This window comes from Terrapene carolina, unplaced genomic scaffold, assembly GCF_002925995.2.
Source record: "Terrapene carolina triunguis isolate 2854851 unplaced genomic scaffold, T_m_triunguis-2.0 Scaffold198, whole genome shotgun sequence".
Taxonomy (NCBI): Eukaryota; Metazoa; Chordata; order Testudines; family Emydidae; genus Terrapene; species Terrapene triunguis.
Window position 1 is genome coordinate 3284892 of NW_020664549.1, and position 12162 is coordinate 3297053.

At 43.9% G+C, this 12162-nt stretch overlaps 1 protein-coding gene across 1 annotated transcript; it reads right to left on the reverse strand.

Annotated features, from left to right (window-relative positions):
* Positions 1 to 3826: 3826 nt before the first annotated feature.
* Positions 3827 to 8109, reverse strand: LOC112118411 (protein BTG2). The gene is made up of 2 exons (XM_024216701.2): positions 7878 to 8109; positions 3827 to 6274 (listed from the first exon to the last, which is right to left on the reverse strand). Exons 1-2 carry the CDS (start codon positions 8032 to 8034, stop codon positions 5934 to 5936), a joined length of 498 nt encoding a protein of 165 aa, XP_024072469.1. The 5' UTR covers positions 8035 to 8109; the 3' UTR covers positions 3827 to 5933.
* Between the last annotated feature and the right edge of the window lie 4053 nt (positions 8110 to 12162).

A 12162-nucleotide genomic window follows, 5' to 3' on the forward strand; every position in this document is an offset into this window, starting at 1 on the left:
AAAGAGGTTGTTTCCCTTCCTCACGGGAGGATTTATGAGACTAAACGAATTGCTGTTTTGTGAGGCACTCAGATACTATACATTGTGCATGGACAGTGTGTTAGAGCAATGGGATCCTGAATGCAGCTGCTAAGTGCTACTGTAGTATAAATAAATCATGGAAGCCACAAAGATACATAGATATTAATAAAATCTTAAAATCTACATTAAAAGCCCATTACGAGAGAGAGAGAAGGAATTTACCCTTGAGCTTTTGTATGCTAGTTTTATCTTCCTCATTGTGTGCTAGCTGCTGTCCTCCACACCAGAGGTGGCTGCACTTCAGCAGCGAAGTGACTCCTACATGGAGATCACACAGAGAGAGCGCCTCTATGTTTGAGCCCTGAATTTGTCCTGAAGCGCATAACCTTAACCCCCTCTCTGCTCAGCTGAGAGATGCCAGGGAATTAGCAGCATGAACCCAGCTAGCGAGAGTTATGAACTGGCCTTCCTCATTGGAGGAGGAAGTTTACAGCCAGGTTTATGGGGCAAAGGGCTTAGCTCTCAGATGTCAACGCAGAGGCGGGCATACACCCTTGTTTATGGACAAATCCCTCTGTACAAAAAACAAAATAGACCCCAGATGCATTATTGTGGATTTACAATGACACCCACCCCAAAAAGCTTCGGTAAAAACTGAGTCCAGATTTCTGCAGGGAAAAGGTTGCCCCGATTAAATAGTGCTTTTCTTATTGACTTAAGATCTTTTATACAGTCTGCTTCAATCTGGCAGGGGAGGAGAGAGCTGGTTAACGAGCCCTGTTGGTGTTATTGTAAGATGTGCAAAAAGCACTGTTCCAGCTGAGATAGGCTCAACGCAGCTCCTGACAGCTCTTTTTGTCTCACCGGATAGAGCTATATGGCCTGCATCGGCCGTGTGGGTGCTTGTTAGGGTGACCAGACAGCAAATGTGAAAAATCGGGACGGGGGGGGGGGGTAATAGGAGCCTATATAAGAAAAAGACCCAAAATCAGGACTGTCCCTATAAAATCGGGACATCTGGTCACCCTAGTGCTTGTTCAAGCCTTGTCTATAGATACAAACCGCATCCAGCCAAGCAGAAAAACAGGGAGACTCCCACAATAGTTTAGTCTGGCAAACTTCTGCTATAGAATGGGCAAAATTCTCTTCTCAGATCTCCTCAGTCCATCTTGTGTCTGTCTTCCTAACCGCAAGGATCTCTCAATAGCATCAATGAAAAAATAAGAGTAATATTTATTCCATTTAAAAGAAACTCCACATCAAAGGGGGACATACATTTAAACACACTTCAGTTAGCACTTACACGCGGCTTTTCAGCCACAGACCTAACAGGGCGCTACAAAGGTGAGTTGTAGAGAGAGGTTAAGTCACTGAAATGAACCCAAATTTCCTGACTCGCAGTGCCGTTCCCTATCCCTGGGACATGAAAGAATTCTGTTAATGAGGGAGACAGGTTTGGCCTAGTAGATATGGAAACCTGGGTTCAATTCCTAGCTCTGCCCCTGGTTTGCTAGTGACCTGGAAAAGTCACTTCACTTCTCTGTGCCTTGGTTTCCCCATCTGTAAAATGGGGGTCATTATACTGACCTTGTCAAGTGCTTTGAGATCTCCTGATGGAAAGCTCTGTATAAGAGGTGGTATTATAATGGGACCGAAATGCTTTCCTGAGTTTCAAAAGGCCCTGGGGTAGGTGAATGCATACATAGTTCATCTTTGCCCAAGTTCAGATTCAGTTGCTAAACTCCATCAAAACATCCGCTGTATGGTCCCAGTTTTAATGACTCTACCAAAAAGAGAACTGCAAAGCAGATACAAATATTTTAGATTCATATACTGGCTTATTAAAGGGCAAGTGATCCCATGTGAAGTCAGGCTGCTGTGGGGGTACAGTACCATTCACTGCTTACTAACACTCTGCAGCATAAAGCTGTATTTTTATCTTGATTGCAACATAAAATGGAGTGAGTCACCGTGTCACCTGAAAACTCAGAATACAACCTTGTATAATGGTGATGAATGTAGTTAGGTCATTAAGAGGGCGGACATCTCACTCTAAATAGAACCCTTGAACCTACATACTCTTAAGTAATCAGCAACTGAACAGGGCTGCCGTTCCTTTTTAAAACCCGTTTCATAAGCAGTGGGCAATTAAAGGTCTAGTCTACACTTAAAACTTACATCAACATAGCTACAGCACTGGGGGTGTGTGTGTGAAAATGTCACACCTGTGCATGCCCTACCTATACTGACCTAACCCCCAGTATAGACACAGCTAGGTTGACTAAAGAATTCTTCCCTTGACCTAGCGACTCAATCAGGAAGAGGGAGTGCCTACAACCATGGAAAAACACCGTTGTAGTCTGGGCCTAGGCTAGGGTGACAGATGTCCTGATTTTATAGGGACAGTCCCGATTTTGGGGTCTTTTTCTTATATAGGCTCCTATTACCCCCCCACGCCCTGTCCCGATTTTTCACACTTGCTGTCTGGTCATCCTAGCCTAGGCTCCACGGTTACAGCAGCAAAGCTATGGCACAACAGTGCCTATTGTGTAGATATGGCGTGTTTATTGAAGGGGGACTTCCAAGTGAAACAGTGTGTCATAGCACCTATGCTGACCTAACTCTTGGCATCCATGACACAGAAGTTATCTCCTTGTGTGTTGGTCCTTTGTCATTACCTTAGATTTTAAGGGCAACAATGATCTTTTGATCTGTTTGTACACCTAGCACAATGGGGTGGGGGTTCATGACCTGTAATCCTAGGTGTTACCACAATACGAGTGATGACCGGATCCCTTTCAAAGCCCATTGATGTTCGAGACTTCAGTGGGTTGGAGATCAAAGTCAATGGGAGTGTCTTAATTGATTTCAATGGGCTTCAGATTCAGTCCTAAAACAGGGGCAATTTTAACCACACCACAAACAGCCTCTTCAACATTCCAGCTTGACTCTCCTCCCTAAATACAGTTTACAGTTCCTTGCAGGAGCCATTCCTTGGGAATGATGCACTGAAGAACCACCTCTCAAAAGGTGAATGAATGGACAGTATATATTGGAGAGAAGTCAGACCAAGGTAGCCTTAGGCACTGAATCAACTCTAGCTGCTATTTTCATTACAGCTGCAGATCCTTCGATGGACTGGACCAATGATCTCTCTCTGGGACTTCTGTCAGAAAGCGTCTACTGGCTTGTCCATTTGGAAGGATGACAGAGAGCTTTAGGGATACTGGTTTATGGAACATTGTTTACTGGGATTGCTCAGATGCTCTGTGGGCACCATGTAGTTGGGATCCTCCATTGCAATGCTAACAAAGGGCCATCATTAGACATTTCACAGTGGCAGGGGGACAGACTTAAGAGGACACCTCATTTCATTCTATAATTCCATATTTTTAACCACAGTGCAAGTATCAAAACAGAGGTTCAGGAAGCTATTCCACCTCCATGTTCTTTATGACCCCTTTCCGCCAGCAATGGAAGGACACCCAGTTGGCAACACAGCGCACTCTGGATGGGAACTGGTGCCCAATTCAAAACCTCGCCGATATCTTTTCACTGACTTCAACAGGCTGTGGGTCAGCCCTGGTCCTTTTTCCTAGGAGATTTTTTATAGTTTGGTTTTATTAAGATCATTGAGTGTGACGCTCTTTTGATCCAGATCTTTTTCAAGTATGGATTTTAAGGTCGTGCACACAGTCTTTGGAGCTCAATATTTAGGGGAGACCATAATGCCCTTTTGCGAACAATCCACCAGCACAGATGAGTTTCTCAGCACAACGTAGTTCTTTTGAATTGCTACATTTTTATTAAAGTAACAAAAGTGTACATTTGTCAGTGTATCTGTACATTTTGTATATAAAAACACTACTGTACAATTAGTATTATTCCCTCCCCTTTCCCAAAAAATAGCTTACAAACTTCCTACCATTTTCACCAAATACAAAGCAGGTCCCGCTCAACAGTCCAGCTCAGTTTAAAAAAAAAAAAAAATGAAAGAGGAGGAAACCCAACAGACTCTAAGATACAATTCTTCAGCTCTGCAACAGGCTTGAGAAGGCAACAGAGAACACGCTTCAATTCACAGCTTTTACATGTAACAAGCTACAAAAAAATGATTCTGTCTGAATTTGGTTGGTTTTAAAGCAAACAAAACTTAATACTAATCCCTGGCACAGAGTTAACAGCATGAAATTTGGTAGGATTTTCTTTAATTAAAAAGGAATAGAAAAGAAGGGGCATGATTGGAACAATGGTAGTGTAGGAATTTGGTTTTTTCAAAAGCACTATTTTTAGTAGGAGGGAGGGAGTGGCGCATATAAAGATAAGATTTGCATTCATCACACCACATTGATGAACAAACCAAGTACCAGTATTTGGGAAATTCCAAGTACAGGGAGTGTAGAAAAGCGAACGTTGTTTGTTCTGGGAACTTTATAGTTCTCACTCATATGTTTTCATCAAGACATCAGATAAGAAAGAAGGATCCCACACAGCACTTTGAACTGAGACTTTTCTTGGAAGGGAAATTTACAGTACAGAAGCTTCCATGTATTTCCCTTCATTGTGATACAAAATATTGCACAATTCAGCTCACAAAAGGCTCTAGAGCGCTTCATTCTAACTTCTGCTTTGCTGACGGAGAAGTTACAGCTGGTGTGATGTAACTTCAGCTTTACAAGTCAGATCTCTTTAGTGATGATTAAACTGTGTGGGGGATAAGCACAGGCCATTGGGCCCTTTAAATGATATGCCCAGTATGAAGGGAAGTTTTCCAGTTCAGGAGTTCAAATGCTGGTAAAATCCCTACAAAAGCCTGAACCCAAGTTTGCACATGGGAAGTGATCAAAAATAGTTAATTATCTTATTTTTAAAAGGTTGGGGTGGGGGGAAAAAGAACTGTGGCAAAGAGGAATCCCCTTCCTTCTCCAGAGTGCCCAAGATCTGGAAATATATTGCACAGTGTCTGAGAACTTGAGTCATGAAAGGCTGGGAAGGAACAGCTCTAGTTATGCAAATCACTTGCCAGTTCAAAACAGGAAGGCAAAAAAACCCAATGTGCTTTGAAACTAATCTGAGGAAGTTTCATTAAAAATAAAGAGTCTTAAGTGCCTTGTGTTTTTAATCACCTCTTAAAGGGTCACTGGCAGGGGCGACAATTGGTCAGTAAAAAGGCAGTGAACAGACAAAGTCCTGGTAAAGACGTGTTCCCCAGCAGGTAGATCAATTCACATTGGTCTGGCACTTCGGCGAATTACAAATGTGCGTTGGGAACTACCAACCAGTTTCAGGGCCAAATCCTGAACATTGGGCTCAGTCAAAACTGATTAAGGATCAGAAACTTTAGGCCACAAATTGCTCAGGCTTGTTGGGGGAAATGGGGGCAGAGAGGTGATGAAATTGCAACCCCTTATCAGTGTAATGGAGTAGGCGATTTTTTTTTTTTAATAAAAACAATCAAGGCCAGAATAGACTTCTCAGTGGGTCATGACACTCCAGTCAACTATCTTTAAAAGCCCCACTCGCTAGGTATTCTAGCCTTTTCATTCACAGTTGCTCAGCGCTTACGCCATAGTTAAAAATACTCTTTAGAAATGCTGTATTTCCCCCTACCCCCTTCGGCTCCTCCACCCCAAGCTGCCCAGACAGGCAAGCCTGCCCGCCCAAATTGTCATTCAACACTAACTAGGTAGATATTGGCTTCATAATAAAAACTCATAAGCTTGCAACAGCTTTAAAAAAGAAAAAAAGGCACCTAACACTGCTTCGCTACAGAGCAGTGTCTGATATTTAAATTTCATTTGGGATTTTCTTGCTTTTTTTAAAAAATATAAATAGCTCTTCATTTAAAAATAGATCCTCCAGTGAGGTATACAGTAGCCCATGTCTTAGTGGTGTAAGAACAATAGGAGCATTTAGCTGGAGACAGTCATCATGTAGTTTTTGGAAGGGCTCGTGCGACCCAACATCATCTGGTTTTTACAGGTGAGCATCCCATAGGAGCTCACAGGTGTTGCCGCAGCTGCTTCATACAAAACACAGATGGAGCCATCTTCACCGATCCGGTAAGACACCTCATACGGGTCCACCCAGAGCGTGAGTTCACTGGGCAGGAGCTGATAGAGCTGCTGGAGGTTGAGTCCGATCTGGCTAGCTGCTTTGCTGATAATGGGGTCCATTTTGTGATTGATTCGGATGCAGCGATACCCAGAACCTTTGAAGGGTTTCTCGGGAAACCAATGATGTTTGTAATGCTCTGTAAGAAGAGAAGAAATTTCTAAGTGGACATTCACACCCTGCTGGAGCTAACTGGATAACAAGCACTTGCACAACACCCTTCCTATATAATAGTCTCCCCAAAAAACATGGAGGCCCATCTTAAGTACCTCACATGTTTATACATGAGCTGTTTGCGCTTACATTTAGAGCTAGGATTCTCCAGGTATCAGTAGAATGATCTTATTTTAACCTTAACTATACCAATCCTGTCAGTCTGCTCTAATACTATAGGGAATGAAACTACGACTGACTACACAAAACAGGACCCAGCAGATATTGTGATTGTGTGGCAGTACAGCAACTGCCTGCCTTGGAGGCCAGTCCATATGCATGCAAAGCTTTGGCTTGGTAGGGCTGGGGCAGCATTACCAAACTCAAACACCAGGGTACATGAGCAATGTTTAGGGTTTGGGTTTTTTCTTTGTTTTTTGTTTGTTTGTTTTCCTGGTTCCTCCATGAATTTAGTTTTGATAAACCCCAAAGCCAGCTCCCATGTCAGGATAATAAACACAAACCCACATGTCTTACTCCAGGAGATATCATCTAATCCAACATCATCAGTGTGCAACAAAGACTAGAGGGGAACAAACTTCTGTAGGGGGTGGTTAGCAACAAGTTGAAGACACATCGATATTCAACTGGAAATAGATGTCTCATAGCCCAGAGCAAAGTGAGGAAATGTCTCCCCTCCCCACAAAGTTGGCCTGATCCAAAGCCCACTCAAATCAAAGGGTCCCTTTCAGTTTACTACAGCGGACTTCAGAGCAAACCCAATATAACTAAACAAGATGCTAGACCCCAGTGGCTGAAACAAAGGGGCTCCAACTCCCAGCAGCAGAAAGATCAAGAGCCTGTTTCCATCTGATCCCCTTACCCCAGTCCCAGCAAAGCAAGGAGCCACTTCCAGACCTGCCTTCTCCTGATGTAAGGATGCAGCTTCCCCCCCTCCCAACCAAAGAAGTTTCTTGTGTTATAGAGACACAGATGGTGGGGAGAAGGATTGTGCTTTGTGTTAAGAACTGTATTTGTGCCGAGGTGACGACACCCACGTAACAGAGGAGTTTAACTGTTCCGGGTTAGGACACTCATTAATTTCTCTCAAAAAGAGGTAGCAGCAGTAATCCCTGTACTGTTACACCTTTACACAGGCTGAAAGGGGGGAAAGGGAGGGGTGTGAAGAAGCAAATGGCCATTCAATTCCTACAGCACTGTAAGCTTACGTGGCACAGAATGAACACCCACAAAAGCTTATGCTCAAATAAATGTGTTAGTCTCTAAGGTGCCACAAGTACTCCTCGTTCTTTTTGCTGATACAGACTAACACGGCTACCACTCTGAAACCAGGGAGAATGGGGCCCTAAAGGTTGGAGATATGGTGGATAAGCCCCCACCCCACTAGGGTACAAGGTCCCCACACACACACACACACACACACACACTAGGGCACAAGAGGGGGAGCCCCAAGCACCCAATAGGGGGAGCCCTCTAGGGCACAAGAGGGGGCACCCCAAGCACCCAATAGGCTACCCCCCACTGTCTCTAGGGGTGCAACATGCGTGTATCCCCCCCCCCCACCTCACCTGTGAGCGCCTCCTGCAGGGCCCCGCTGAAGACCTGCAGCTGATGCTCGCTCACACAGCCCCGGGTCCGGAGCAGGCTGGACACGAAGCCCACGGCGGCGGCGATCTCGGGCACCATGTCCGCCCGGCTGCTGACTCCGCTCCAGCGTTGGCTCATGGTTGGGCTCTGAGGGCGGCGCGGCCCCTTTAAGGCTCTGGTGTAGGAGGGGAGCGATTCACCGGCCGCTCTCGGGCTCTGGGCTGATTTTAGAGGGGAAGCAGCGAAGCCGGATCCTTTATACCCCTTCCCCGACAGGCGTCAGCAGCTGCCAGGCCTCTGATTGGCTGGGGCTCTGCTTTGCTATGCTAATATGGTGTGACCTCAGCAGGGTGGAAGGAGTGACGTGGGTGCTGGGAAAGTCAGGCTCTCTGCGAGAGCAGCTGGGATGGGGGAGCTCCAGGGGGGCTATTTTTAGGGTCTGTCCTGGTAGGGGGGCTGCAAGAGAAGGGAAAAGAATGGCACGTGGAATGCCTTGGCACCGCAGCGTCACGCCGCTGGCGTTTGCATTGTTATTAAGCCCTTTCTAGTTATACTAGCGGCTCTCACCCTCTCCAGACGACTGCACCCCTTCCAGCAGTCCGATTTGTCTTGTGTACCCCCAAGTTACACTTCAAAACCAGACATAAAACAAAAGTGCCACAGCACACTAGTACTGCAACATAGCTGGCGTTCTCTTTTTACCCTATAATGACAAAATAAATCAGTTGGAATATAAATATTGTACTTACATTTCAGTGTGTATAGTATACAGAACAGGATAAACAAGTCATTGGTTGTATGAAATTTTAGTTTGTATTTTTTATGTAGGGCTTTTTATGTAGCCTGTTGTAAAACTAGGCAACTATCTAGATGAGTTGCTTTACCTCCAGAAGACCTCTGTGTTCCCCCAGGGGTATGTGTACCCCTGGTACACACACCAGGTATGTGTACCCCTGGTTGAGAATCACTGCTTTATACAAGGTACCATTATATGAAATTGACTCCCAGTCTTCTGTACTAGCAACTCTAAAGGCTTTTTTTCTGAGTTGTTGGACTTGCTGGTAGTGGATTATTTCGCTCTGGACTCCTGAACTGTGCTTATTAATTTTCAACTAATGTCAAGGATGCCAGGAGCATATGGACAGAGGTGCTTTTTAGTATTTGCATATATTTAAATAAATGATAATCCTCTCCATGGGGAAAGGCATTTAGATGTTACAGAGATGGCTGTGATACACAGCTTGGGCAAAAGCAGCGTTTTCTGGGCGGGTCTCAGAGCATTTAACAAATATTCTTCATTCAACTAAGCTTCTCAGACATCCCTGTGAGGTACCTGGTGTTATGCACTATGGGTGGATTGGGCTGGCATATGTGAAGAGTTTGGTCTTTTCCCCAATGACTGCTCCAGAATCTAAACTTGCATTAAGAATAATATTAAATCCAACATTTTCAACCGTGACTAGTTATTTGGGGTTTCATTTTTTTTAGGAACCCAGCCTAATACAACTTCAGGCCTTCTCTCCTTCGTTGCCTGCTTTGATCAGCCACTGAGAGTTAACAAATTGACTGATATTTCAAAGGCTCCAGAGTAAATACTCCATTGAGTCAAGTTCCTTGTGTGTAAGTATCACATCAGACATTATTATCCCTAACACCTCGTATTGGCATTCTCAGCAGAGAGGATTTGAGGCACCAGGTGGGGCAATTCAAAAGTGTTTTTATATTTTTCTTGTTAAAATTGATGTAAAAAAACCAACACATTTTCTATGTAATCAGATCTGCATGAGGCCTCCACTGCAGAATGTGTGCGTGTTTGTGTGGAATCAGACCATTATAGGATCAGGAGATACGTTCTTTGCCTGCCACTGAAATGCAGCCATTTCTGAAGTGTAACACTACGATAATTAAACAGCACACAGCAACATTCACACAACAAATCAGGATGGGGGGAACGTTTTAAAATCTTGTTTCTGTTTAGAACAAGTTTATTTTAAAAAATTGATCTCCTGTAGTTTTGTACAAACCCAAGTTTGGTGCTTGCCCTAGCTTCAGAAAGCTTTGGGATCCTCGTAAAAATTATCAGTGTTCACCCAATTGAGTGTCAAGCTAGCCTGAAGGTGGAACAAAGTAATAGCAGCGTCCTACCCTCCCCCACCCATCTGCCATTGCATTCATCAGTGGGTACAAGGAATCAGGCAAATCTCTTGCTACAAACCAGATTTGTCCTTGTAGGCTTTGAAATAAACCAAGAGATTAAAGTCATTTAAAGGACTATTTTTTTTAATCAGTGACGCTTAGAGAAGCACATGGATGCAAGTGAGATAGGAGTAAGGATAGCGCGGGATGAGGTTATTTATATTACTGCAATGCCTAGAGGCCCCCACGAGGATCAGGTTCAGGACCCCCTTTGTGACTGTATAGCCTAACACCCACACAATGTAAGGGCACACCTATACTAGAGAGTTTTGCTGCTTTAACTATATTGGTGTAGTTAAAGCAGCAACGTCCTCTCTCCTCCCTCCCTCCCTCCTATCCCCCAAGTGGACGTAGTTATATCAATATAAAAAGTGCCTATAGTTTATTCCAGTTTGGAAAGCAAAATAAGCTATACCAGTATAAGGCACCTTTATACCAATATAACGGCAATCCCACTAGGGCTTATACTGGTATAAATATATTGGATAAAAAAAATCATATTCCTAACTGGCATCATTTTACTAATGTAACTTTTCTAGTGTAGACCAGCCCTGCAAGACAGTTCCTGCTGCACAGTTTACAAAGTAACTAGACAAAAAAAAGACAAAGGTTGGGAGAAAGGAAATATTTAAAACCCACATTTTAGATAAGGACTTTTCTCTGTGGTATTTGTGGTGTTCAAAAACATTGAAAGCTATCTTGATGGTGTCTTCACCATTGGCTGTCTTCAGTGCTGGGCTCCGTTGCTCTTTACCATGGGAAGAGCAATAGGTCTTGCACTCAAAACTCAACCCACCGTGGGATCAGAACTGTACTAGTGACAAATGTATGTTTTAATAAAGTTGGTGCTAACTGTGGTCTTACAACTGTTTCCCTGATCATGGTGGACAAGTTTTGGGTTTTGTCCTCCCGCTTCCTCACCAAATAGCCAAACTATGTGATGACACCGTTTCTCAGTTCAGACCTGCTAAACCTTCTCTGCTATATCCCTCCTTAATCCTCAGCTCTTCCAGCAACCTTCCTGCCTCTCTCATCAGCAATACTCCTGCACCGTCTCAGGCACATGCTATTGTCCAGTGTGTCACCTTGTGGGTTGGCCTTATCTAACTAAGGCCTGATCAACACCTAAAATATAGGTCACTCTAGCTGCATCACTCAGGGCAGTGAAATATTTTGCACCCTCAACACCATAGTTAGGTCAACTTTTTTCTCCAGTCGAGCCGCCGCTAAATTGCTGGAAGGATTCTTCTGTTGACCTAGCTACCGCCAGGTGAATTACCTACAATCAGCAGAGAAACTCCTTCCATTGATTTAGGAAGAGTCTATACTCCAGTGGCACACGAACCCTAACACCATCGCAAATTCCCACTGATACCAATGGGAATCTGTGTGGGAACAGGAGTCTGGCCCCCCCTCTGACTCAGTTTCAGGATGCTCACCTTAGATTATAACCTGTTCAGGGCAGTGTCCTACATGTTTGCCAAACGTACAGCAAAAATGACATTATTTTAAAATAATAATTGAAATCAGAAGTTTTAATTTGGTTTCAAAACCATTCCAGCTAAACCAGTTTCAGATGTGGGTTTGGCTGGAAAATAGGTTAGGTTATTTAATAAATACATTTTTAAAAACGGGGTTTGTACACATCAATTAGTCAAACTAGATTTAAAACCAGTCTGGCAGGAAACAAGTTCAGACTTGTGTTTTCAGACAGTGTGTGGCTCTGCTTATCCCAGCCAGTCAAATCAGATTTCAAACCAGTTTTGCTGGAACCATGTTTAAATAAAGATTAACAATTGGTTTTCAAACCACAGTCAAAGCCCAGCCTCAACAGGCCAAGGTACCTACACAGGCTGACCACCTACATGTAAAGGAAATCAAATACACTTTTTCCATAGTTCTTTAAAGGGACAGCAACCCACCATGTATTATGTTGTCACTTTGTATCAGCACATAATCTTCTGTACTATTGTTGCTTGGAAACAGACCTTATCTCATTTTTATCTGCCCCAGACAATCTGGCCCACTTCAAGCCCTAGTGTTTAGGCCTGCTCAGAACTGGTCTGTCCA